This window comes from Chenopodium album, chromosome 25, assembly GCF_948465745.1.
Source record: "Chenopodium album chromosome 25, dcCheAlbu1.1, whole genome shotgun sequence".
NCBI classification, from domain to species: Eukaryota; Viridiplantae; Streptophyta; class Magnoliopsida; order Caryophyllales; family Amaranthaceae; genus Chenopodium; species Chenopodium album.
Window position 1 is genome coordinate 17,180,426 of NC_137858.1, and position 27,950 is coordinate 17,208,375.

The 27,950-nt window shown below is 33.5% G+C and overlaps 1 protein-coding gene across 1 annotated transcript; it reads left to right on the forward strand.

Moving 5' to 3' along the window:
• The first annotated feature begins 2,196 nt into the window (after positions 1 to 2,196).
• Positions 2,197 to 6,721, forward strand: LOC145613809 (protein FAR1-RELATED SEQUENCE 5-like). Its single transcript, XM_081668858.1, has 8 exons — positions 2,197 to 2,236; positions 3,100 to 4,204; positions 4,764 to 5,217; positions 5,332 to 5,769; positions 5,854 to 5,919; positions 6,051 to 6,113; positions 6,235 to 6,306; positions 6,608 to 6,721. The coding sequence occupies exons 1-8, from the start codon at positions 2,197 to 2,199 to the stop codon at positions 6,719 to 6,721; spliced, it is 2,352 nt and encodes a 783-aa protein (XP_081524984.1).
• Positions 6,722 to 27,950: the final 21,229 nt, after the last annotated feature.

Consider the following 27,950-nt stretch of genomic DNA (forward strand, 5'->3'; position numbering starts at 1 on the left):
TGTCTAATACGAGTTCATATTTCACATCTATGCATTGATTCTTTAGGCTGCAGCTCTTCTCGTGCAGTTCCATCAGAAAATCCCAATTGGAATTAAGCTTGGGTGTGTATGCGAATGCAAACATTTGTTATACGCATGTATAAGTATTGCTGAACATTAATTAAAAGAAAAACTCTATTCTATGCGTCTAATTAGCTGACGCTAGCTTAGAAATTGAATTCTGATTTGCCTGTTTAAGTGTGAAATGAATGGTAGTTTGTATCAATATGTGACGATGGTGTATAATTAAAAGTGGTTTGTATATGTAGACAACAAAATGTATCTCTCCAAAATAGAGCAGGATTTTGTCAAAAAAATAAAAAAAAAAATAAAAAATAGTGCAGGATGTTCATCATTGTTAATTTGGTTCGGGCTGCATAATGGATATACAAATTGCTTGGTTATCCCTTTTGTTTTAACCCAAAGCTATTTTGTTTTATACTAGGCGTTTTCTACAAATTCTTTTATGGTCCCTGGTCTAGCTAGAATAGCTACATCACGCCTATACTTTTGAACATTTAATAAAAAGATCTGAATAATTGAAAATTTTGAACATTTAGTAAAAAAAATCTGAACATCGCAAATTTTGAACATTTCGTAAAATTATCTTAACGATCGCAATGTACCACACCTATACTTTTGAATATTTAGTAAAAATCTGAACAATTGCAAATTTTGAACATTTAGAAAAAAAAATCGAACATCGCAAATTTTGAATATTTAGTTAAAAAATCTGAACAATTGAAAATTTTGAACATTTAGTTAAAACTCCGAACATCGCAAATTTTGAACAATTAGTAAAAATCACAATGTACCACGTCTATACTTTTGAACATTTAGCAAAAAAAAAAAACCAGAACAATTGCAATTTCTGATCATTTAGTAAAAAATCCGAACACTACACTACGTCTATACTTTTGAACAATTAGTAAAAAAAATCAGAATAATCGCCTGTGATACATCATCCATTTTCTTCTTCTATTTATCTCGCATTTGATTAATTGTCCTGTTCAATAAATTTAGCGTTTAAATTAATCATTTAATTTCAAAATTCAACAATAATATAGGATTTTATTTTACTTACAGTTTATCTTCATCACTACTTGTAGAAGAATCCCTCGAGTGTCTAAAAAAATATTAATAATGTACGTTCAGAAATTATACACAAATAACAACAATTTAAATAATTTTAACAAATTACAACAACTATGATAGAATTTGTTATATACACCTGGGTGTACCATACACCAAAGTTAGTTTTTGCTCTCATTTGATGATTAAATTAAAAACAATCATCAAAACGTGAACAAAATACCCATGGATGTACGGTATACCCGGTTGTGTATAACAATCTCTACAACTATGAAGGAAATCTAATAATGGTTAAAAGCAAATTTAAAGAAATCTAAAGATATTTTAGGTTGTTCAGAAATTTGATTTACCTTTTGGCACCTTTTTCTTGTTTTTCTTCCATGGCGATTCGTCAATTTGCAGAGGAGAAAATAAGTAGTTCAGCAATTGAAAGAGGAAATGAAAGCAATTAATTTTTCTGTCATTTTTTTCTTAAAAATATGTCTGTTGGAGCGAAATTATGAAAGAAAGAAATTGGAGAAACTACAAGTGTTTGGGCCGCGTGAAAAGAGGTTTGTAGTGTTTATAGGCCTGTGGTCCAGCTATTCTAGACAGACTAGGGTATACAATAGACTTATTGAGCATTTTCTAAGACATTTTACCCTTTTTAATAGCCCAAATTATTTGTTTAGCCCAAAATCAAAAAACCTTAGTGGCCTGTTTGGTGGCATATTCTTAGGTGTAACCTCCTACACCTAGAAATAGGTGTCACTAGGTGAAACGCAGCAAAAACAATGTGAAACGCAGCCCACCTATTTACTGTTCTCCAACGTTTCACCTAGTGACACCTTTCTTAGTTTCCTTTTTCAAATTTTTTGGTTTCTTCTTTCCCAATTCTCTCTATTCTCCTATATTTCCTAATTCTAATCAAAGTTTTCCATAAAAATTTTCATTACTATATTTGTTCTCTTTTTCTGGAAAAAAATTTTCTCTGTTTTTTCTCCTTCTTTAATTCCTTTTTCCTCTGTTTTTTCTGGAAAACTTATTCTCTATTTTTGTGATTTCATCTATTTCGATTGGATAAATATGGAATTGGTTGTTCTCGACGAAGTCATTGTTAATGCAGGTTAGTTTCTTGATTTTGCGATTTGTAATTTGCTTTTTTCTGTTAGTTTCAATTGTAATTGTTTTTTGTATGATTTTAGGTTAGCTTCGATTAATTTCGATTGATTATTAATTCAATTTCATCTGATTTTTGGTTATATTCGATCAACTTGATCTATATTTCGTGTTCTTATGTGCCGATTTTTTGTGATTTTCTGATTTTCGATTGATTATTAATTCAATTTCATCTGATTTTCTTAATTATTATGAATTGAATTTTTTGTGATTTTCTGCATTTTTTAAATCAATTTAATGTATATATTTTTATGCTTTATATTAATTTTATAGATTATGTCTTGATTTACTGAAATTGATCGTATAATTTTGATGAATGTGATATTTTTGATGAATTAATAATAAAATCAATTGATTTTTGTTCGTATAATTATGTCTATATTTTGCGCTAATTTTGATGAATGTGATATTTTTTAAAATTTTTGTGTGATTGCTGTGATTAATCGTGCTTATTGCGTGTTGCTATTGTTTGTTGTTATGATTTTTGTAATTTTTTATTTGTTCTGAACATTGGCTCTTAACTAATGAACAATACATTTATAATTATGAAGCTATGAACATTGTTTATTTCTCATTAACTTTGATTCTTAAATAATGAACATTACATTTCAAAAGTATGAACTTATAAACATTGTTTATTAAATAATGAACATTGTCTATTAAATGATGATCATTTAGTCTTAAATAATGAACATTACATTTGATATTGAACATTTTATTTGTATTATTTTAGGTTTCTAATGAATATTCTTTACATATTTATGAATTTACTTATTATACATTATGAACATTCAGTGTTATTTATTTCAGATATTCCAGTTGAAACTATATACTCAGAAGCTAAAGAATCTGAATTATTGAGGAAAACAGTAACTAGTGATGATGAAGCATATAATTTGTACAATGATTATGCTTTTAAGATTGGTTTTAGTATAAGGAAGGGAAATATAAGAACAGTTGGTAAGACTTCTGTTTGGCGAAGTAGGAGATATGTATGTTCATGTGCTGGTTTGAAGAATGATTCTAAGAGGCATGTGAGGAAGTTTGAGAAGTTAGATTTTCGCACAAATTGTGGCGCTTTTGTGGAGTTTATCATTGATCCAGGTGTATGGACTGTTGTGGATCATCAGATGGATCATAATCATCCTTTTATACCAATTGACAAAAGACATTTGTTAAGGTCTCAAAGAAATGTGAATAAAGAGGAATTGAAGGTCATAAGTGTAATGAAGGCAAGTGGTGTTAGGGTAATTGATTCATTACGTCTTTTGTCTAAAGAAGTCGGTGGTTCGCCGAATCTTGGGTGTACTCGAAAGGATATATACAATGCTTTGTCTACTGAAAAGGCCAATAGACTTGATGGCTCGGATTGTAATCAATTGATCAAGTATTTTGCTCAAAGGCAAGCAAAGGAAGCTGATTTCTATTATGAGTTTGAGGTAGATGAAGGGAATTCCCTTACTTGTGTTTTTTGGAGAGATGGAAGAATGAAAAGGGATTATGAACACTTTAGTGATTTGTTGGTTTTTGACACTACTTATAGAACAAACAAGTATGGCATGATATGTGCCCCCTTTGTTGGTATGAATCACCATTGTAACAATGTCATGTTTGGGATGGGATTTGTTCTAGATGAGAAAACAAGCAGTTTCCTATGGTTGTTTGAGTCTTTCATGAGATCAATGGGTGGTGGGCCTCATCCGATTACTATAATGACAGACCAAGCACCTGCTATTGCAGCGGGTATAAGAGAAGTTTTCCCAAATTCTAGACATCGTTTGTGTACATGGCATCTTACTGAGAACTCAAAAACAAATATCGGTAAATTCAGAGTTTTGAAGGGGTTCACTGATCTTTTTGATTATCTGCTCAAGCATTGGGAAACTGCTGCAGAATTCGAACATTATTGGCCAAGGTACATCATTATGAACTTTTTTAATTAAAAAATGAATTTACTATATTAAAACATGAACATTTGTTTTAATTTAATTATCTTTAATTTTGTTGTTGCTCAATGTTATTTATATGAACATGTTTATTATTGTTTATGATCATATTTATATATTTTATGAATTTATAGGTTTATTTATGAATATGTGCTTTTATGAACTTGTTGTTTTAGTAAGAACCTGTATACTGGTTGTTTTTTATGTTGTTATTCTGGTACATCATTATGAACTTTTTATATGAAACAATGAATTTATGATATACAAACATGAACATATGTTTTAATATAATTACCTTTAATTTTGTTCTTGCTCATTGTTATTTATATGAACATGTTTATCATTGTTTATGATCATAATTAGATATTTTATGAATTTATAGGTTTATTTTATGAATATGGGTTTTTATGAATTTGTTGGTTCAGTATGAACCTGTATACTGGTTTGTTTTATGATTATTATCTATTATGAACATAATAATGTAATATATGAATATAATTTTTATTAAAGTGAACTTTCTTCTGCTAGGATGATGAACAAGTACAATTGTAATGATAATGATTGGTTAAATCATTTGTACTCGATCAAAGAAAGATGGTGTCCAGCCTATTCTAAAGAATATTTTTCTGGAGGAGTTTTGAGTTCACAAAGGAGTGAAACCACAAACCGTCCGGTTTCTCATAGATTGAGGAAGACGGATGGTTTGTGTGATTTTTACATGACTTTTCTTGATGTTGTGGCTGAGTGGAGGAGTAAGGAAAGTAAGCAGGACTTTCGGTTTTTGAGAGGTAATCGTCATTTGGCGGTTGCTAATGTAAGTCTTCTTATTCATGCTAGAGAGGTTTATACAATTTCGGTTTATATTGTGTTTGAAGATCAATTTGCAAAAGCTATTTCTTGTTCTCAAGAGAGAAAGTATGATAATGATGAGACAATTAGTTACTTGGTATGGAGGCCTAATAAGGATATTATTAGGCATGAGGTTGTTTTAAATAAATTCACTAGGGTAATCAATTGTACATGTAAGTATTGGAGTGAAATGGGTTTATTGTGTTCACATTCTCTTCGTATTTACAATATTCATTGTGTTCAAAAGATACCCGAAGAATATATAGTTAAGAGATGGACCAAAACCGCGATGTGTAGTCATGTGGTTGATGAAGATGTTGTTCAAGAGAATGTGATTTCTTCTTCTATTTGGGGAGCTCATATGATAAGAAAGTTTGTTCAACTTGTTACATCTTGCCAAGATCATCTTGAAGCACGAGCAAAAATTGAATATACATTTGAAATGTTAAGGGAGAAGGTTGAGAGTGTTAGGGGGCCAATTGATTTTGATGAGGAAGAAGAGGTTCAAGAGGTTGAAAAGGATGCACAACCTATTCAAAATCCGAAAGTAATTAGGAAAAAGGGTGAAAGAAATGAAAGGCCAAAGAGCATTGTTGAAAAAGCTTATAATAAGGCCAAGGGGTGGAAGAAAAAAGTAGATAAATACAAGGATGAAGTTAAAGCTACTGCTCAAAAGGTTTTTCAGGTACTTTTATGAATTTTTTGTGTAGTTAAGTGAATATTTTTGTATGGGATATGAACATAGCTATATTTGTGTTTTATATTGCAGGTTTTAGATGATGATGGTGATCCTTTGACTAATTCACACCCAACAACAAAGGATTCAAGTCTTAATGTCCTTCCAAAATAGACGAATGAGCAATCATCAATGGTAATTTTTAAAATACTTTCAACTATAATAGTATTCTATTATTTTTGTTTTTGAAAGAATAGTATTCTATTAGTAATGTTTAATAATATTTTTAGGGTGTTCAAGGTGCAAGTAAGAAGAGAAAAGTACCAACAAATGATGCTCAAACTTCATCAAGGGCAAATACTTACAATTCAATAAATGCTTCTCAGACTTTATCATCAAAATTAATTATTTATTTGAACTTTATGCTTATTTATATGAACTTTATGCTACAGAACCTGAACATTTATTTTACAGCGTACTGGACAACAATCTTCAAAGAATAACACTAATACTTCAACAAATGCTTCTCAGACTTCATTATCAAAAGTAATTATCTATGTGAACTTAAAGTTTATTAATATGAATTTTATGCAATAGCATATGATCATTTTTTTTAATTTACAGGGTAATGGACGACAACCCTCAAAGAAAAACACTAATACGAGTCAACCTTCTTCATCAAGTCAATTTCGATATCAAGCTAAAAAAAGGAAGTTTTCATTCTGAGAACAACAAATGGTATCAGGTAAATCTGAACAACCTAGTTACGTTTATGAACATTTGCTTTTTATTTTTGAACTTATGTGTTTTTGTAATTGTTTTTTATTTTATCTCTTTTTTTTTTTAGTATTTTGATGCTGGGCGCAATGCTACAGTTGAAGGGTCTGAAGTTGGTGGATCTTCAAATGTTTCACAATATAATGAAATGTTATCCATGTTTGATAAGACAATCAATGTTTAGATTTTTTAATAATTGACAATTTATTCAATTGCCTAAAAGTTGTAACAAAACACATTATTACTTATTTTCATTTTATAAATGGTTTTGATTTACAAGAATTAATTTACTGATTTTTTATTTAGCATTATATAAGTGATCTACCATTATATAATAATGAGAGAAATCTCAAATTTTAATGAATAATATCATACAAACCGATGTTTCAAGTCATAAAAGGAATCCACAACTATTAAAGTAAGTTGTCTTTGCAAAGTTATTAACTATAAAAACTAAGTTGATTCTTCCATCCTTCGTCTTGCAGCCATCTTTATCCCGTGTGCTTCTTTGTTGGTAATGCTTAGTAATATCTCAGCACAATACTTCACTCTTAGCTTTCTGATTTGATCAATCTGCAAAAATGTATGAACATAGATATTTAAAATATGAACAAACACTCTATATAAATGAACACATATATAAATTGAATTTTAAAGGAGTTGAAACCTTACATTATCAGCTTTCAGATCACAAACCCATTCTACTGAAGGTTCCGATGTGTATGTTTCCATATGCTTCAACAAATAAACACCACAATTCTTATGGTCCCAATTGCTCCTCCAATTCATTTTTATCAAGTTAGGCTTGAAAGCTTTTATTGCATCCAGTTCTTTTTCATTGTAATGTTGGCTTTTCAAAAACCCTATAAAAGCTTCAAGCTAATTTTGAAAATACACATTCAATAGTTAGTTATAAAGAAATGAACATTAGAAATAAATTAGTGAAATTCACAGAAAGTTCAAATGAATAAAGATGAGTATTTAATACTTACCATTTTTATGGGACAGATACCATATTTGTCTTTTGCCTTCATATTCATGGGAAGCTTTTTGTTATCAATCATATCAATAGTGGCATTATACATGTTGAAGCAAACCAAGTAGAAGTGGTTAGATGCTGACACTGGGAAAAAGAATTGTTTGACTTCTTTTATTTTTTTGATACCGCTGTTTTTCATTTCAACTTGAATTCTGGAAATGAATTTTGAAATTCTTTTTCTCATGTCACCCTCTTTCTTAACAATTTGGTCTGTGCACACTATCACCTGCGTATAAATAAAAAACATGAATAAATAATTACCTATATATGAACTTTTATTAAAATATTAATGAACTTCTAGTTCTAACATATGAACATTTAATAAATTATTAAAGAACATCAAATACATATGAACTTTTAAAAAAATATTAATGAACTTCTAGTTTTAATATATGAACTTACATAAAATTGTGCTGAAGTAAATGCTGTTTTTTCGACACTTGTAATTTAAAATTGTAGCCCAAGCATCAATGATGGAATTGTCAATTTCTTCATCTGTGCCTCGTGTCTTCATTTGAGATATGTTAATACTAGTTTCTCCATCAAAGTACATCACCTCACTTCACATGCAATAAACAAACAAAATAATCCCTTTTTAAAAATGAACTAAAAATGAACAAAAACATATTATTTTATGAACAAATAATATATTAATGAGCAACTTACTCCTTAGGACCATCATTGAATGCATAGTCAGAAATTGTTGCATTCATTGCATTCACATCCTTGAATAAATCTTTGTATTTTACCATGAATGGTGATTTGAGACAAGGAGGCAAATTGTGAACTTGTCTTATAGGTCGTTTGCCAATTTCAATTTCACTACATAAAACAACATTGTTAGTTTATAAAAGGTCAAAATTATGTAAATGGGGGTTTTTCTTTTTATTCACCTTGCTGTTTTGTCCTTTGACACATTTCTGCAAAAGACAGATAATAAGTAAAAGTGATCAATATGTGAATATAAATGAACAATTGCTTAATATAAATGAACATAAGTTTTTTCCATTTTTTACCCTGGATTTTTCGCTTCTCCTTTAGATCTGTCAATAGATGAACATAATATAAAACAAAATGAATATCAAACAATAATAGATGAATAATTATAGTAAAACAATATTTTCATTATATAATTTATAATTTTCATAGAATATATAATAATTTTCGATGTCCAAAAAAATTACATTACTTTTTCTAGTTTGTTCATCCAAAAAATTTACATCAGTTTTCTCTTTACATTAAATAGACTATCTTAGCTAGTTATTACAAAATATATATCATAGTTAGGAGTCACATTACCCTGCCTATTGAAATTCGGAGTTCAACGGGTTGTTCAAAATGTCCTCAAATGTAGGGTCTTGAGTTTTGTGAAAGGAATGGTGTCCTTCGAACAAGTGTATTATTCTGATAGCGGGTTCAGAATTATTAGAAAGCTAATATATTCAGTAAGGTCAAGTGATCGGAATGCCTGGGTGGAGGCCGCTTCCGATCAGTAATATTAATATAATTAGTATTACAGCTTAATCTTGACTGAACCCTTCGGGTCACACCCAAGCAAATATATGCGAACCAACTCGACGAATTAATTCGGAAGAAATTAATTCGTCGCCTGAGTGTTAAATATTTAGACGTCGGTAATTCGAGCTTAGAGCGTCGAAACCGATCGTCGAAAGTCGAGTCTAAAATGATAAAAGACGAGACGCGCAAAATAATAATAAATTGACCATATTCCCGAAAATACCCCTAGCATCGGAGTGCCCCGAGCATCCGAATGCTAGGGGTAAGACGAGCTAGCACACCGTGCTAGCAGCCCCGGCCAGCCGCGGCTAGGCACAGCCGCAGCCGCACCAAATCGCAGCAGCAGCTGGTGCGGGCTGGGCTCGGGTCAGGTGCGGGCTGGCTGCGGGCTGGTGCGGGCCGGGCTCGGGCTTGGCTCGTGGCTTGGCTCGGGCCATAGGGCCATGAATAAGGGGAAGCTTGGAATATGGGAGTAAGTGGGAGAGGACATGTGGCACAAGGAGAGTATTGAGTGGGGAGCAAGTATGGTCCCCTACTCTCCATGTGGTCCTCACCAACCCATCTCACATGGTAATGCCACTTGTAGATTTATTATTAGTTTGCAATTTTAATTTAATTTAGCTTTAAATTAATTTGTGGAATTTCATGATCCCACATTGATGGGATAGAAATACCCACTCATACTTTCCTCTATAAATACCAAGCTTGGGATTTGGAGTAAAGTGCTTGAGTGGGAGTTAAAAAGAGCATTCCATAATTTTTGGGAAAACTCTTAAACTCACATAACACTCGGGTTTTGGTCGGACCTTGCTAACTCCAAGGTAGCGGACCTTAAAGTTGTGTTCGCCCATTTGTGGGTGGATACCGTCGGAGGCACGGCGCTTGACGTGCTAGTAGCTTTCAAGTAAGAGCCCCGGGTTTTGGGCGAAGCTCGCTTCGAGGGTAAGATTCGTTATCTTTTCTTTGTGAATATTTATTTATGCTTTGTGATTTTAATTATTGCGAGTGGTTCCTCGGGAGGGGTTGTTTCCGCGGTGAGTCGGACTCACCAAACCCCAACAGCGGTATCAGAGCCCCGCTCGTTTATTTTTATAATCATGTTTTTCAAGGTTTATTTTTTGGCTTAATTTTCTGGTTTATGTTGCTAATTAGATTAGTAGCTCGGTTTTATTTATTTAATCCCGTTGTTAATGTCGAATTTGGCCCAGAACCCAGATTTTCGCCCAAGACTAATGAATTTTTGGTGGAAAACGTGTTCTGGAAAGGTTTTTACCCCAAAGGGGCTGTGATTTTAGCCAAATTCTGACCAGAAATGCCTCTTTCGAGGGGTTTTTCGTTTTTGACGAAAAATTTTAAGTCTTTTCTAACCTTGAAATTAATGGCATAAATTGTTGATTATATGGTTGATTATTTGCATAATTTTCTGCACTTTTATGTCCCCTTAAAGCACACTTACTTGGTAGTATTTGATGCTTAAAGGTTGATTTATTTTCACATAATTGCAAACTAATTGCTTTTTAGTGTGAAAATTTTATTTTTGAGGCTTCCTAAGTGTTAAAGATTCAATCTTTATTTGTGATAAGTGATTGAAACTTTGAAAACCACTAAATTTCCATGTTATTTTGAGTTGAACTTTGTTGTTTTAATCATTTTGAGTTGATTAGAAACATAAATTTTCGATTTTTGTGATAGAAATTTGGTTATCTTCATGTTGGAAGATATAATTTTCAAGGATTCACAAATTTTAGATGTTGGAATTTTCATTTGAACATTAAAGTTCATATTTTTCCAACTTCCCTTTACTTTGTCAAATTCTCAAGTTTAATTTAAATTGATTAAATTGAAAGTGAGAAATTGCCTCAATTTTATTTTGCACCAAGCTAAACCAATTTAATTAAAGATGGTTCTTGGAATTATTTTGGTTATTGCACTTTGAAAATTTTATTAAGTTAGACTTGTTTAAAATTTTATTTTGCTCACTAAATTAGTTCTAAAATTAATTTAGAATTAATTATTTTTGTCTCGCGGAAAAAGGGATCAAATCCCAAGGTAGTGGCACGGAAAACGAGGCAATGCACCACCATGGCGAGCCGGGCTGCACACCAGCCCGCATGTGGCTGCCACGGTGGTTGCGCCGCCTCGATGGTAGGCCACACGCGCGGCAGCAGCCACGCACAGCAGCAGCTCACGCGCGGCAGCAGCAGCCACGCGCGGCTGTGCTGTGGCAGCGGCTCGCGGCCGTGAGCCGTGGGTCGTGTGTTCGTGGTCTTGGCATGTGCGTATGCTTGGTGCGGTGAGGTGACTAGCCGTAGTAGGCTTGATGTTAATTATTTTGCCGTTTATTTATTTTAATTAATTTTGTTCATTTTAATTAAAATTTTGGGAGGCTAGGCCTCGGGTTTTTGAGCGGCATTGGCAAAATTTCATTTTGACAAGTTTGGGTGCTACCGACTTAATTAATTGGATTAATTAAGGAAATGCGGAATTTAGTGGGAGCTTCAATTATTAATGACGTAATTTATATAATCGGTTAAACAACTTTGACTAGTTTTAATTAGGCGTGTTAATCGAATTAACCACCTAGATTAGTTACTAGTGCGCGCGTTGTTTGAATGCATTTTACTTGTTGTTAATTTTGTAAATTGCATGGGCCATTCACAAATAGTGAATGGATGAATGGAATATATATATATTCTCTCTCTCACAGGTTTTATGAAATGGCAACTAGTGGGAACCGACTAGGATAGAAAATACGGACTACGTGCCGTTATGTATTTTTGTAAATCTAAATACGGTCTACGCACCGTTAAGTATTTTTGTACTTTAATATTTAGATTATTCCTAGTTGTAGACACTAGTTTTTGCATAGTTTGGTTAAGTCTTGAAGACTGCGTATCTTGGAAGACAAAGCCTTGAATGCAAATGAAGACCTTTTGAAGATATGAAGATTTCAAGGGGTCATGCTAGTTGCCAATATGCATCTATTATTTCGCTTTATATTTTATGGTTATATATATATGTGTGTGAAATATTCGTTAGATGCATGTTTAGGTTTTCTTGATGTTGCGATGATTAGTTAAGTTCACTTAAATCAACCAACATAGAAATCCTAGGTCCCTAATAATATTGAGTCAAACTTGCCTTTCCAAAACAACACTTACTAACCGGACGATGGTGATGGTAGGCTACGCCAAAGCGAGGTGCCATCACTCCTCTAAGGGGCATAAGGCACACCGGGTGTGCACGTTGGTTTTGGTTTAACTCATCGGTATGAGTGAGGAGTCCTCACATACCGTGGCAAAAGAGATACATCGTCAAAGATGCATTAGATGCGACGATTGTCTAACCAAGAGTGGCTTAGAGCCATTAGCAAGGCAATGCTTACCGAAAAGATTGAGTGTTTAAGACAAGCCAAAGCATGCTTAACCACTCTTTGTTTCTTCGGATCTTGGAATCGCCTTATTTTCGCCAAATAGGGACAATTTATGCGTAAATAAGACGTTTAATAAGATTGAAGTTTGCATAAATGTTATTAAATTTCAAACTTATTATGTTCTTGATAAATGGTTATACTTTGCACTTATATTCATAGTACTCTATATCAAATAATATTGTTTCCATGATTGGTAAAGGAAATCCTTGAGAATAATTCTCAAAGACAGGAAAAGCATTTCTAAAATACAATTCTCATAATGACTTTTATAACTAAGTCCGAAAGGACGGTTGGACATCATGTATTCAAAATACTAGGTAGTTTTGATAAAACATGAGGTATTGAGTTGCAAACTCAAGATTGTCAATGTTTGACAACCAACGTATCTTTTCGCATCATACATAATTGAGCAGGACTCATTGATGTAGTAATTCGAGTAAGAATTAATGGAAAAGATGGAACTTTGTTTTACGGCGCACTAGGTGCTTGATTATGCCTAACAAAGTATAAGAGTCAAGGTACTTAAAGAAATGATTCTTAAAGTAAGATTATGAGATATTGTATGATAAGAAATATAGGAAAGAAGGAATGAAGAAAAGGAATTAGATTTCATTTCAACTCATGAGTTCATGTTATTGTAGTTTACTTAGCAATTCGTTATCTTCACAAGTATCGGATACTACTTGAGTGTTCCACTATGATAGTGACCTCAAACTATTGAAGTTAAGCTAAGTTATCGACTTCCAAGCTTAGAATGAAGCAAGAAGAGCTACATCAGTTGTAAGGTCGTATGTTTTGTTTAAAGACCTTTTAAGCCAAAGGCTGGAACAAGTAATGGTTATTATGTTCCATAATCAGCAATCGATCCGTTTACACACGGAAAGACTCACATTCAAAGTAATGAGCAATAGTTGCGAGATTTATTTGAATGGCATGGCTATCCAAGCGTTGAGTCAAGAGTGCTTGATTATAAACAAACATTTCCCTAACATGATAAACTCACTAAGTTCAAGTCATGGGCTTGATTTGCGTTCCAAACATCTTTAGAAATGTCACATCGACAAGAACATACTCAAGGCTCTATTAGATAGGCTCTTGATAGTTGCTCGAATTGGAATCGTTCTAAGACAAGAAAGTCTTACTTGTTGAAACCGACAAAACAGAGAGCTATTGTTCTTGGTATAGACAATTGACTTCGAAGGCTAAAGAGGATTCTATTACTTCAACGTTTCACAAAGAATTTGAAAGGATATGGCTATATTCATCAAATGTGAACAAACTTGACTTGAGTAGCTCAAGAGTTCAGTGAAGTACATAATCGACTTGGCAAGATATCAAAACATCTAGATTAGATCGAGCGATGTTTGCTTGAGCCAAGCGTGACTATCTCAAAGTTATGAATGGAAAATTTCATAAATAACTCCACAAAGAACATGGTGTGTCTTCACGGAGACCTTGGTGTCATTTGAAAATGACTCGAACGATGATGGTTCACAACCCTTCCTATAAAGTTCTTAAAGATTTGCACAAATGACTAATGTTACACTAAAAAAAATGTCGAAGCTAAGAAAGGACGCCATATTTAGTTATGGATAGAAATAACTTCTAAAAGTCTTTTCAAGTATATGTCTAAGGCTCTTAGTCTCAGTGGGAGTTCACTAGCTTAGTGGGAGAAAAGTGGCTCAGTGGGAGCTAGGTGACTCAGTGGGAGCTGAATAGCTCAATATAGACTAAGATAGCTCAAGTAGGAGCTAACGGTTTGGTTCACAACGAACTTTTACCCAAAGACAATATACATGTCTCTTTGTAAGCATTCAAGTGAGACTACGGGCATTACCTCCACATCCTAATTGAGAACATAATGTTTGTTGCTCTAAGTAGTGTCTTTCCAGAAAGTAACACGTTTCCAAAACGACAAGTGGGAGGAAAATGAACTCGATGACCATCGAGCTTAGCAACAAACTAGAACTGAGAATCTCGGAAGACCTTAAAGGACTTCATGAGAATGTTTGATCAAGAATACTCAAAAGGACTTTACAAGTGCCTTAAAAGAGAATTCATTACTCACAAAACATTAAAGATGTTGGAGTAAGATCAACATAATAAAAGGGCTTTGAAAGCGCCTTAAAACTCAGTGTTTGATGCAATTGCCCAGTATAGGTATAGAATTCACCAAAGGCTTGGATTGAATCCTATAAATTTTCTATTAAGTTAGAAACAAACCTAAGACTTACAAGCATACTATTTACTATTAGATAGTAAAGGAATAATGTCTTGTAAGATAGCTACGACAAATCCAAATTCTGAATAATAATTAAAAGCCATGAAAATCCGAAATAGACTCCATGTTTGAAAATCATGTTTGAAACTTGATTAATCTGCATGAAAGGTGAAAGACCCATCGATTGCAAATAAGTTTTCAAGGAGAAAACTAACAAATGTGGAAATGTATATGCATACATAGCTAGATTGGTTGTAAAGGATATAATTAATTTCAAGGAGTTGATTTTAATAAAATCCCATTCACCAATCGGAATGCTCAAGTCTTTTCGTGATTGATCTAGCAAAATTGCGCATATGAAATATGGCAAAATAGATACCAAAACCGCCTTCCCAAAATAGAATTTTGGAAGTGACTATGGAATAGTCTAAGGGTTTTGAAAATCTAAATAATGCTAGATTTGAAAGCAAGAACATGGAATCCGTCATGGGATTAAAGGAAGCATTGCATGAAGGAATTGGAACGTGTTTTCTCATAAAGTTAATAAAGAGGATTGACTTATGAATAAACATAGAAATTATGATGAACAAGAAGTTTAGTGGGAGCAAAAGTAATGGTCCTACAAGAAGTTTACGAACTCTATTGTGAAACAACTATCAAATGCTAAATGCTTAGATATGAAAGTATTTTCGACAATGGACCGAGCTAAAGACGATACTTAGTACATGTTGGGAATTAAGTTCTATGGTATAGACTTAATTAAAATGTTTAAATGAGTAAAACAAATTACCATGTTAAACATGAAGGACTTTGAAAGGCTTTCGACCCATATGTATGAAGCTAAGTAAATGTTTGAACTAAGTATAAGCTAGGCTAAGTACTAAATCAAACAAGAAAGACTCTAGTAAGAGACTTTCAATCATATCATATAGCGAACAATTTGGCAAGACTTAGTGTAACTGTATGAGTTAAAGGTCACATGGATGGAATAAAATTGAGAATCATTCTAGAATTAAATCCATCATGTAAGGCTATGATATGGAATCGTCAGACGACTTACTTGCTTAGAGCATGTGAAGGACGTATATAATACCAATCGACATTAATCTAAGTATTAGATCATTAGATTATAGTCAAGAACATCCATAGAACTTAGATAAGTAGTAGGATGAAGTTCTTGACGCATGGAAACAAATATAATTTGAGTTTTGATGTTGCAAGCACAAACCTTAACAAGGATTAGATCCTTAGAAGGAAACCATTTATAAGCACGAGGCAAGAAGCGTTGTGGCTTGAGAATGGTAACATGGATGTGCATCCATATATGATGTGCAGGAATCTAAGGAAAATTTCCATGATCACAAGTGATTAGGGTATCCCAAATCGTTGTGAGTCGCTTGGAGTAAAACCCAAGCAAGGCATCATCGAGGAGTCCACTAAAATATATGTTTAGAATATTGTTGCCTTAAAAGCAATAATAAGATAGATGTTAAATGGAAAGGTTCATTGTTGAACATTAATGATTGTAGGTTGTCAAGTAGAAGGTCCCAAATCATGAAAATGAGTGGGAGCCATTGCTTGGACAATAAATCCTGAATCACATGTAATCCATTAACACTCTCAAAATTTTATCATCTTATTATGGAAATGGTGGATAATGAAGATGCTAAGGTTTGCAAAGTAATTTTAACTAAACCTATGCAATAAGTGAACGACAACATTCATAATTGCATGAAAGAAATCAAGCATATCAAATATGAGTGTGATATCTATGAATGTTTTATGAAGAGCACTACTCTTAAAACATTTAGGAAAAACCATTTATCATAAGATGAAACATTGTGAAGTTTCATAGTGGAATAAAATATTTCTAAATATTCCACAAATCTATTTAATTGTGGTTTAGAATTAAATAATGAGTCCATTCGATTTTAATAAATATTCAAAATAGGGTATCAAGTCAATGGCTTGGATAAAGGAACACCTATTAAGTGAACATTGAATATTTTAATCGAAAATTATCCCTAATCAAGGTCGTATTTTGTGGACGAATAATGACCATCAGAGATTAGTGTGTAGTATGATTTGTAGCACCGTTTCTTGTGCTATGAGGATACAAATCATTTGCACAGGTATTGGTTTAGAACCATACTGGATAGACTTATGAGGATACTTTAAGAGATTTAAAAATCGTCATAAGTATTTTCTCATTATTACTATCGGAACTCTTTTCCTTTGACCATGAGTAGTGGGAGATCTCTTGTTTGAGTACTGGTCCGTTTTGGTATCCGCTAAACGTCTGCCGTAATTGGGGATTATAAAGACGGATATCGGGCGGGTGAGTCCTCTTAGTAAGAGAAGCTGCATTACAAGACTGGAAATGTCCCCCTACTAACAATAGGGAACATGTCTTGTTGTTTACAAGGCCTCTCGAAGAGCGAGACTGTGAAAAATGCATGGCCGTGCTCAGATGGATTTTAGAAATCATCTGCTTATTGACAGTCAAACTCGGATTTCGAGAAACACTTCTGGACGTAACAGAGATGACTAGTAATCTTACTCTGTAGTTCATGAAGAGACATGAAGAGACATAGGATAAGGGCTATACACTAAATGCACTCTTGTCCGGAAGGACAAGTGGGAGATTGAAAGGAATGGTGTCCTTCGAACAAGTGTATTATTCTGATAGCGGGTTCAGAATTATTAGAAAGCTAATATATTCAGTAAGGTCAAGTGATCGGAATGCCTGGGTGGAGGCCGCTTCCGATCAGTAATATTAATATAATTAGTATTACAGCTTAATCTTGACTGAACCCTTCGGGTCACACCCAAGCAAATATATGCGAACCAACTCGACGAATTAATTCGGAAGAAATTAATTCGTCGCCTGAGTGTTAAATATTTAGACGTCGGTAATTCGAGCTTAGAGTGTCGAAACCGATCATCGGAAGTCGAGTCTAAAATGATAAAAGACGAGACGCGCAAAATAATAATAAATTGACCATATTCCCGAAAATACCCCTAGCATCGGAGTGCCCTGAGCATCCGAATGCTCGGGGCAAGACGAGCTAGCACACCGTGCTAGCAGCCCCGGCCAGCCGCGGCTAGGCACAGCAGCAGCCGCAGCCGCACCAAACCGCAGCAGCAGCTGGTGCGGGCTGGCTGCGGGCTGGTGCGGGCCGGGCTCGGGCTTGGCTCGTGGCTTGGCTCGGGCCATAGGGCCATGAATAAGGGGAAGCTTGGAATATGGGAGTAAGTGGGAGAGGACATGTGGCACAAGGAGAGTATTGAGTGGGGAGCAAGTATGGTCCCCTACTCTCCATGTGGTCCTCACCAACCCATCTCACATGGTAATGCCACTTGTAGATTTATTATTAGTTTGCAATTTTAATTTAATTTAGCTTTAAATTAATTTGTAGAATTTCATGATCCCACATTGATGGGATAGAAATACCCACTCATACTTTCCTCTATAAATACCAAGCTTGGGATTTGAAGTAAAGTGCTTGAGTGGGAGTTAAAAAGAGCATTCCATAATTTTTAGGAAAACTCTTAAACTCACATAACACTCGGGTTTTGGTCGGACCTTGCTAACTCCAAGGTAGCGGACCTTAAAGTTGTGTTCGCCCATTTGTGGGTGGATACCGTCGGAGGCACGACGCTTGACGTGCTGGTAGCTTTCAAGTAAGAGCCCCGGGTTTTGGGTGAAGCTCGCTTCGAGGGTAAGATTCGTTATCTTTTCTTTGTGAATATTTATTTATGCTTTGTGATTTTAATTATTGCGAGTGGTTCCTCGGGAGGGGTTGTTTCCGCGGTGAGTCAGACTCACCAAACCCCAACATTTTGAGTATATGATCAAATTCCGATGGTTCAATCACCGGTTGCTCCTGCTCCACACCTGCACTACTAGACCCTCCCATACCTAGCCCAAGGTTCAGATCAATTTTTTGTCCAATATGTGTCTCAGTTGGATGAACCATTGGACTAGGAGTGGGTTCTTTGTCGATCCCTAAGTTCCAAGCATTTTCTGGATCAAATGACTCTCTCAATTTCTTCTTCCCCTTTGCTTCTGCTTTTTCTCTTGCTATCTTTTCAGCTTGTACCTTCTCCATATACTCCTTTTCAACCTTATCTAAAGCATTCAAGAAAGCCTCTGTACCAAATAATTCTTCATCTTGACTCAAGATTGAAGGATTTGAAGGATCCTTCAATTTCTTTTGCATATAATCTCCTACTGTTTTGTAAAGAAGATTATTTGGGAAAAGATCTTCAGCATGCTTTATCATTTCACATAGTTTTTCACAATTCCCACCTATAGTTCTGACCAAATTAATAAAATCTTCCATAAATTCCTCCTACAGAATGAACATACAAAATAGACATTATGAATATAATGCCTTCAATTTTGAAAATATAATATAAAGAAATAAAAATAAAATCATTATGAAACATATAAGGAGCTAATTTAGCTCTCAATAGCAGCGTTCCTTTGCAACATATTATCCGGGCAGCTTTTTCTATGACGGAGTAATAATAATGTTTGGCATTATTTTCATAAGCTGGCAATGATATACAATTTGTAATTCATAAGCTGGCAGTGATTCTTAATAGACAAAGAAACTAGAGGCTCAAGTATCAGTGTACATCAATTTTGAAAGTCTCATCAACAAAGTTGCATTTGCTGACTTTCTATATTGATCTTAAGTGTGTGCAAAATGAAATGAGCTTTGCATAAAAGATTTTATTGATGGTATTATTATGACAGGTAAATTTGAAAGCACAAAACACAGTTACACAATGAACAGTACATGTATTTTTTCTTTTTTATTTAGCTCATCAGCTTTCTTATGACCATAGGCATAATCAATCCAAGGCCAGAAATTACAGTCCACCATCATTTTCTAATCAATACACACATAATAAAAATAATGAACATGCAATAGTATAGGTATATTTTCTAATCAAACCTTGGCCGTTGGTATATTAGTAGATTCTTCTTGTGTTGTTTTGTTTTGTTTTTGATTTCAGCTCTAGGCAAAATATTACCCAATCCAACTCCATGGCTCTCCAACTTCATCCTTTCGACCACCATATCCTTTGTCCATACAGATATGATAGGAGGAGTTCTTGGTGGCATGATGCTTTTCTTTTGAATACGATCAAAGTAAAACAACTGAAAAAAAAATACAGAAAAAAAATCATCAACTAGCATAAGTACAAAAATAATAAAAATATGAACATACTATATATGAAAATGAAAATAATGGCATATACCAGAAGAAAAGGCAGAGGTCCTTTGTAAAACCCTTTTGGATTCAATTTCCAAGAACTGCTTGTATCCATTAAGCTATCAAGGACATACTTGCACCAATTGTATTCCTTGAGTTCAAAGACATTCTTGATTGAGAACAGAAACTTGTAGTGCAAGTATATGCTTTGGCTGCACTTCATGAAGCAATTTACAGCCAATGCAATGAAATCAATAAGGAAGATTTCATCAACTTCACCATTGTTCACTTTTGCAGGTTCTGTGTTCATTTCCAGTTTCTTTTTGTTCATCTTTCCTTTCATTATTTCCAACTTCTTCTGTTTTTCTTCCTCAGACTCATATTTCTTCAGAACATTGTGTGTTTTAGGGCTGCCAGATACAACACCCCAATATTTCCTCCATCTAGTCAAATGAGTCTCTTCTTGTTCCTCATCTTCTACCTCCTTCACTTCTTTCTCCCCTCTCGGGATTCCATACACAACTTCAACATCTTCTTCACAAATAACAATAGATTTGTTGTACGGAAGATAAAGTGTGCGGCTATTCTCTTCGAAACAATGCATAAGCCAAGCAGAAAATGACTGGTCATTTTGTGGCAAATTTACATCGAGTAAAGCTCCAAATCCCATGTCAACAATTGCTTTCTTTTGAGAAGGGCTCAAATTTGATGCAAATGTCATGAATTTGAAATGGCCAACCATCACTTGCAACTTACCATAATCGTCCAAATCTTCAGCATCATCAAGATTCACCACCTCATGTACATCTTCATTTGCATCTCTCTTTCTTTTTTTAGGTGCTTTCTCATTGTTTACACCCTTAACTTTCTCACTTTGTTTCTCCTTCACCACCTTAACTTTGTCACTTTTTAGAGTTTCCTTTTCTTTCACACCTCCATCTTTCTCATTCTTCTTTTGTTTCTTTGAATTTTGCTTGTTCTGTTGATCTTTAGCTTGTGTATTCTTGCTTGAGGAGGCTTCCAAACAGTTGTTTGATGATTTCTTTTTTGTTGCAATATGTTTCACCCTAATAGAATGAATGTAAAGTTTAAAAAAATGAATATATAAATTACATAAAGTGAATATATGCATATAGAAAGTGAAAATAAGTTGTATTGAAATTTTAGGCTCATTTTTATATGCATTACTTGTAAGGGGCATTAAAAAGTGGGAGAGTCAAGAAGCCATTCAAAATATGAACATACCAATCAATGAACATGAACATAACCATTCAAAAAATGAATATATGTATAAAAATAATGAATATACGCATAAAAATAATGAATATAAGCATTGCTTGTTTCAATATAAGCATTGCTTGTTTCAATAATGATTATGCATTTTAAAATGTGAACATGCAACTGTATAGGTATCAATATACCTTTAACATAGCTGAATATGAATATATGCATTGCTTGTTTAAGATTATGAATTTTAAAATGTAAAGTTAAGAATGTAAATATGAATATATACATTTACAATGTGAACATACAATGTACATAAGCATTTCATACCTTTTTTTTTGGTAACTCTGTTGCTTTTGATTGAACTTTTTGTGCTTTTTTAGATGGTATTTCTGGTTGTTTTTCCCCTTCTTTTGTTGCATCTTTTGATCGTTCTTCTGGTTGTTTTTCCCCTTCTTTTGGTGGTTCGACATCATTGTTAACTCTGAGTAACAAGTTGTGTAAAATAGTGAGCTTAATGAAGGGTCGACATGCATTTGAATCTATCAAATTCATTTAATGAAGGGTCGACATGCATTTGAATCTTAACCAACCAGCAGCCAATCGCTTTACATACATACACGTATATTTTTTGGTGCAAATTTTTTGACTTGAACATGTCAAAGGCAATCTAAACTCAAACTATGCACATCATTTGATACCTAAGCTAGCACATAGCAACAAGAAGGCGAAACCTTTTAGTATACCGGAAGCATAGAAATTAACAGCCTCACGACCCTCACCCCTATGCCACATTGAGAGCATAATAAGCAGCAATTACATGGAGTAGTTAACTAGCATCTTTTGCAGATACCTATAACAGCAATTGGTGCAGTGCTGATGGACAGAAGTGGCCGTAAACCTCTCTTGTTGGTAAGTTCAATCTTTGCAACTATACATCAGGGAAAAAAAAGTATGATGGAGCATTCAGATTATAACTCGAATTGCAGGTTTCATCTGTAGGAACATTTTTTGGATGCTTTTTGGTAGGATCAGCATTTTTAGCTAAGGTAATACATACATCCCATATAAACATCTACACAATTTCTCCTATATTACATGGTTGTATAATAGTGTGTTATTGATTCTATTGATTCTAAGAGGTGTTATTGTGATACAGCGCTTTGGATTTTTTGTGACTGAGGCTCCGTATTTAGTCCTAGGAGGAGCATTGGTAAATCGTCTAATCTAAAGCAATGTATAATATGATATGTCATGTTGCTGTTTCTCAAACATGAACATAATAAGCATAGAAATTAACAGCCTCACGATCCTCACCCCTATGCCACATTAAGAGCATAATAAGCAGCAATTACATGGAGTAGTTAACTAGCATCTTGATTCCAAATTAGGGACCAACTTTCATATAGTTGAAAATATTGCAACACATAGCATTCATAATTTAAAAGCTAAAAGTTATCTTAGTTTGAGACTAAAGGACAACTGTATACAACTAGAGAGCTATAAAGTGCCTTTAGTTAATATATTATGAATGATGTGAATATAGTGTTCTCAAACATGAACATCACTATTCCAAATATAGTATATTATTCAATGTATATTTTGCTACTCTTTTTCCCACTCTTTTATCCTACACCCCACAACTCCTAATCCCACACCACTCCAACCACTCACCAACACTCCCCTGTTCTATACTTCATCTCCCTTCTCAAGAAATCAACAAAAAACACCAACATAAATTCAAATTTCGGACAAAATTCACTAAAAAATACAATACCAACCAAGCAACAACAAACATGAATAAGAAAAAAATGAATATACCTGTTGTTTTGATCTTCCTCTTCTTCAATAACTTGTTGCGAAATCTCAGTGAGTAATTTAGGATCTACAGTAGGACTGTTTCCAACTTTCTTCTTTTTGGTGCCGAACATTTTATTTAGCGGCCTATATTCAAGAAAATTAGGGTTTCTATCAACAATTTATATTAATAATTACAATTTAACACCACAATGAAATTTTAATTTATAGAAATAGCAATGAAAAATTAAACATCTATACTTACATATCCTCTTGATTTCCAGTAGATTTTGAAGTATTTTTTGTTTTTCTACAAAAACAAGTGAAAAACATGCGTTAGTTTATGAATTCAACCACAAACAACAATTAATCTAAACAATTTTTTACAAAGAAAAGAGAAAAAAAAACTAATATAAACAATTTTCATATAATGTAACACCAATTTCATAGTTTCGAAGAACAGAATTTCGACAACAGAGTTTCGAATGTTTCAGATGAAAATTCACTAAAAAAATGAAAATTTCGGACAAAATTCAGTGGAACTTTACCTTTTCTTGGGATGATCTTCTTGATTTTGCATTTCATCTCTAATATCCATTGTGATTTTGCAGATTTTTAGTCAGAGAAAATGAACTAGAGGAGAGAGAAAATCAGAGAGTAGAGGAGAGAGAAAAACAGAGAGTAGAAATAAGTTTCGAAATTAAAGTGAATTTGTGGGTGGGCGAATTGAATTTCCGTGTGGGTGGGTGGGCGTATTGAATTTCTGTGTTTTAGGGCCTCATTTTAATTTGGGCATGTGTAAGTGGGCTTCTGGGCCGCTGTTACACCTATCCTAGGTGCACAAGGGTACACCTATCCTACTGTTTGGTAACATGAATTTCATGAGAAATTCTAATTTGGGCCAAATGAGTTGTTTGGGACTTTGGGTAATACTGCACAAGAATTTGAAATTCTGATTTGGGCCAAATCTAACCCTTTAAATAATTATATTTAGGTTAATGAATTACAAATTTTATCTCAAATGATATCGTCATTCAAATTCTCACATTAAATTGAAAACAATATCCAAATTCTCTCTTCTAGGGTCTTTTTTCCTTTTCCCAATTTTTTTCTCTCTGCTCTATTGAAGCAGCTTGTGAGCTCTCTTCTCTTAGCTCCCATGTGGTAGCGTACTCTGAATCCTCCATTAAAGCAACTTCTTAGCTATCTCTTTATTAAATGTCATTCGAATACAACCTCAAAGTGTACTTTGTATTCTTTATAGAAGTAGTGTGCAACTTTTATCCTCCATTAAAGCGGCTTGTGAGCTTTCTCCTCCATTGAAAAGCTTCTAAGGTAGTATATTCTTTTATTTTCGAATATCAATTTATCGACCACCGTAAAGACCACCATTGAAAGGCATCAGGCGCTTGGTTTGGATGCCAATTTTGGTTGACTAATGTCGATTTTTCACTTATGTGGGTAAGCAATTTGGGATTAGATGAACATATGAGGAAGAGCGAGATTGGATGAACAATTTGAGGAAATTGAATTTCAGGTAGAAAAGAGCAAGGAAGAGAGAGATTTTGAAAGATTAATGTGAAATTCTAAGTTTATTCCGCCCAAACATAGAATTTGGTACTATTGAATGTTAGTAATTCAAATTATAGATTGGACATTCTAGATTTCAAATGAAATACTTGACTCCAAACACTACCTAGCATGCATGATTTTCTCCTCATTACCTTAGCCTGATACCCTAGCTAATTTGATTCCCGAGCCTTAGAATTGTACTTATATAAGAATATAGATGAATGGATGGTAAAGTCAAAACTACAATCCTATTACTAGAGGAGAAGATCACCTCCATGTTCATACAATTGGAATGATTAAACGATTAGTTTCTAATTTTGCTCGTACACGTTTTGTTCTAATCATAATTGGGCTCATGATATCATTGGAAACTTTACAAACAAGCAGCCTTGCACTACATTAACCATATCTTAAAATTTACAAAAGATGCTGACTTGATTTTAATTGGGTTAGAATGTATACTTATAGATAACGATTTTATTATATACCTTATTTTGAGTTCGGGATAAAAAGTTATGATATAATTAGAATCGCTGCATGTCAAGCAATTCCGCGTGACACGGGCATATGGCACGCGAAGGCATGTCTCGGCCATTCCTTTCGCATGACAAGCGAAATCTTAGCGTGTTACACGAGTTTTCCAATTTTTCTACAAGTGTCTTTTTTGGATTATTAATCTATGTACATCCTTCTAGAAATATTTTAGATAACCCTTGAGAGACCAGGTGTGTTAATCGGTTAATCCAATATTCCTAATCAACCAAAAATCCTATTTTAAGCAATTTGAAGGTCTAAAAAAACTCGAGGTTCTACTATTTGACTAAAGCATGGGGTGATTTCAATTTAACTCTCTAATTTAATTCAATTTTTTAGGTTTATTATATATATTGAAGTTTACTAACAATTTATACACGACGTAGTCTTTAAAGTGCCCGTTCGAAGTATGTAATTTATTCTAATTTTAAATTAAATAATTTAATATACTTTATTTATGGAAAATTTTTAAATTACAACCCAAATAGTAAACCTATTTTGAAATCACCACCTGTTTGATTTTTATTTTATTTTAGCACCCCTTAAATAGAAAAAAAATGAACGGGTGGTAATTTAAAAATAGGTCTATTATTTGGGTGATAAATTATTAATTTTCCTCTATCTATTGTTGCTTTGATTGCTAATACCATGTTATTATGTTATTCTCAGTATTTTGCTAGTATCATGTTTAGGTTGTTTCCAACATTGTTTTATGTACATGTTTTATAGTTTTATTTGCATGATCATAATATTGCATGTTAGACAAGGTATGTGAAAATCACGACTAATTAGATAATTTTGGATACAGGTTTAGGTTCCCAGTAATATTATTGCATGTTTAACAAAGTGATCACATATGTGTGCATCAATGTTTAACCAACTTAGCATAATTTTGGTTGGAGAGAATTCAATCTTTGTTTGTATGTCTTTTTCGAATATAGAAATAGTATGTTGTAATTGTAGGACTTTAGATACTCTAAGAGGAATTTCATGAATCATATTCATAAGCTTCTAATAACCAAGATCATTGCATAACACATAAAGAATATATAATTGTACCTTTGAAGCGTGATTATATTCCACGTGCGATCGAGCAAGAACAAAGGGAGATAAAGAACCCCAAGTGTGATTCCTCTACTTGGTCCACGAGCATAGATTAAATGCTAGTTAGTCGTGATTTCTGAATTCTACCTCTTCAAGGGTCCAAGACACATTCCTAATTAAATAGGTATACTCAAACCAATCTTGTGGCAACCAAAACTCCCACTCAACTCTGTAAGTAACCGGAAAACATCCTTTATAACCCCCTTTTACGGCATGACGTATGAATGTACCACCATTAATTCAATCATTGAATGGAATCAGTGTTCCACTCATGTCAAAGGAATCCACTAATATATATGGAAGCTCTATATATACTTGAACTTCAAAGTAGGTCTATAGTTCGATCATGCATCATTCATGCATATCCATGTGATTGACCGAGTATCACTACGCTCCTATAGCCCATGAAACTGCGTTATCCAATCAATTTTACATGCTAGTCCATTTATCAAAATCATTTATGTTCATTTTAATGACTTCGAACTAGGAACATAAATAATATATGAATTTAGTCACCTGTGGGGTTTCATTCATCAGATCATCAACCTGATGAGCCCATCAATCCATAATTATTTTGGACATTTTATTTAATTTCAAAAACCATAATTAAATAAGATTGAAACTTTGTTTCAATTAATAAACATAATTCTGCAAGCTAATGTATTACTTATGTAATATGTTTTCTCAAAACATACACAACTTAAATTACATAACTTGCTACAATCCAAGAACCTTAGTATGACTCTTATACCTTGGTCATGGAAGGGGTTTAGTAAGTAGAGTTCATGAGACATTCTCATAAACATGAATTTTGCAACTTCTAAATTTTATAATAATATTCATACCCATACACTAAGAATTTTCCTTCGCCCTTTCGCAAGGAACTTAGGAATTTCTAATTTGTATTCCAACTTTACATTGGAGTTCAATTGAAATCTATCATCACTTGTCCTTAAAACGCGTGAATCAAATAGACGAGTATAGTCTATGACATGCATGATGCATCCTTTGTACATTGCATAAGGAGCATCACTCAAAACATTAATTTCATCAACCTTTCTCAAAGCATTGAATCTTTAATCAATGTGCCATGTTACATGGGATTGAAACTCCTTTCAATTGTTGAACCTAATAGGAATCTTATCAATATAAGTATCTTAACTAAGCTTAAACATACTTCAAAACCTATCTCTATAGATCTTGAATCCCAAATGTACTCATCATTCTCTAGTCTTCAAGGTTGTTTTATACAAAATGCATTAACCATCACTTGACCCTTCAAGCAATGAATAATTATATTGCTCTTATACTAAACCAAGAAGACTGTATAGCTCCCACTAAACATCTTGTGTACATAAGACTTTATTTTCTTCATTTTATGAGAACATTAAACAATTTTGATTAACTCACAAGATTAAGAACATTAACTCCATAATTCTTACTTAAATCCATTAATGGATCTTTTATGCATCCTTGGGATTATTGGATTTTCAAAACCATTATGTTTGTATCATATACAAATCCTCTTTCATGAACAATTTCAAGGAAGTGTTTTGAAATCCATCTACCAAATCTCATAAGGTAGAAATCGCTAAAAGTTCTTTAGTAGATCTTTTTAACATGACTTAATGTAAAGGTTTCATTGTAGTCATAGTCATACTATGAATTGGTTGAATCCTTTAACAAGTTTTTTCTTTGTTTAGAAAACATTTTTCTTTTTTGTCTGTTTTGCTTATTATGGGT

Coding starts and splice junctions, on each gene's coding strand:
- LOC145613809 (XM_081668858.1), top strand. CDS start 2,197: ATGGAATTGGTTGTTCTCGACGAAGTCATTGTTAATGCAG. Junction 6,114..6,234: donor ATGCTCAAACTTCATCAAGG/GCAAATACTTAC, acceptor TTTATTTTACAG/CGTACTGGACAACAATCTTC. Junction 6,307..6,607: donor CTCAGACTTCATTATCAAAA/GTAATTATCTAT, acceptor TTTTTTTTTTAG/TATTTTGATGCTGGGCGCAA.